The sequence below is a fragment of the Etheostoma spectabile genome, chromosome 6 (genome assembly GCF_008692095.1).
Source record: "Etheostoma spectabile isolate EspeVRDwgs_2016 chromosome 6, UIUC_Espe_1.0, whole genome shotgun sequence".
Classification (NCBI taxonomy): domain Eukaryota; kingdom Metazoa; phylum Chordata; class Actinopteri; order Perciformes; family Percidae; genus Etheostoma; species Etheostoma spectabile.
In genome coordinates, this window is record NC_045738.1 from 5,294,020 (window position 1) to 5,294,647 (window position 628).

At 46.3% G+C, this 628-nt stretch overlaps 1 protein-coding gene across 1 annotated transcript in view; it reads right to left on the reverse strand.

Moving 5' to 3' along the window:
• The window catches only part of lars2 (leucyl-tRNA synthetase 2, mitochondrial), a 30,737-nt gene that overhangs the window by 26,533 nt on the left and 3,576 nt on the right, over nucleotides 1-628 (reverse strand). The window contains exon 2 of the mRNA XM_032517406.1: nucleotides 151-395. Coding sequence (XP_032373297.1) covers nucleotides 151-384 — 234 coding nt within the window. The 5' untranslated portion in view covers nucleotides 385-395. The remainder of the gene's footprint in view (nucleotides 1-150; nucleotides 396-628) is intronic.

Below are 628 nucleotides of genomic sequence, written 5' to 3' on the forward strand. Positions count from 1 at the left end.
CACACACACACACACACACACACACACACACACACACACACACACACACACATAACTAAAAAATAACAGGGATACTCAGATCATGATTTATTTGGATGATCCTGACGTCACAAGGCTAAACGCTGTAAGAAAAAGTAAAGGCCTCCTTACCTCCTCCAGTGCATCCTTCCGCCACTGTGCCATAATTCGCGGGTGCCACCATTCTTCCACTCTGCGTCGGGTCTCTGTTTTATAGTCCTTCTCCCATACCCCCGTCTCACTGAACAGGGTGCGGGTGCTGGGGAACGAGAGATGGGCTCTTGGGTTCAGGAGAGCAGCATTGATTTGGCCAGAGCGGGACACACCCAGTGGATGCAGAGCCAGCCTTCTCACTGAAACCTGCATTGTTCTGTCACCTAAAACAGGGACACACAGTAAACTGGCAGGCAGATGGACAGGGTGGGGGTGCTGTTGGTAAGTTAATATTATAATGTAGAGGTGGGTTATCTACTCTACGCCATCAGATTCACTTTACAGTATGCCTGGACGATATGACTGAAATAAACTATAGTAAACTATAGGTATTCCATTCCTAAGTATGGAAAGTATATATAAAAACAGAACACTAAGAAAGGCAAACAGCATTGTG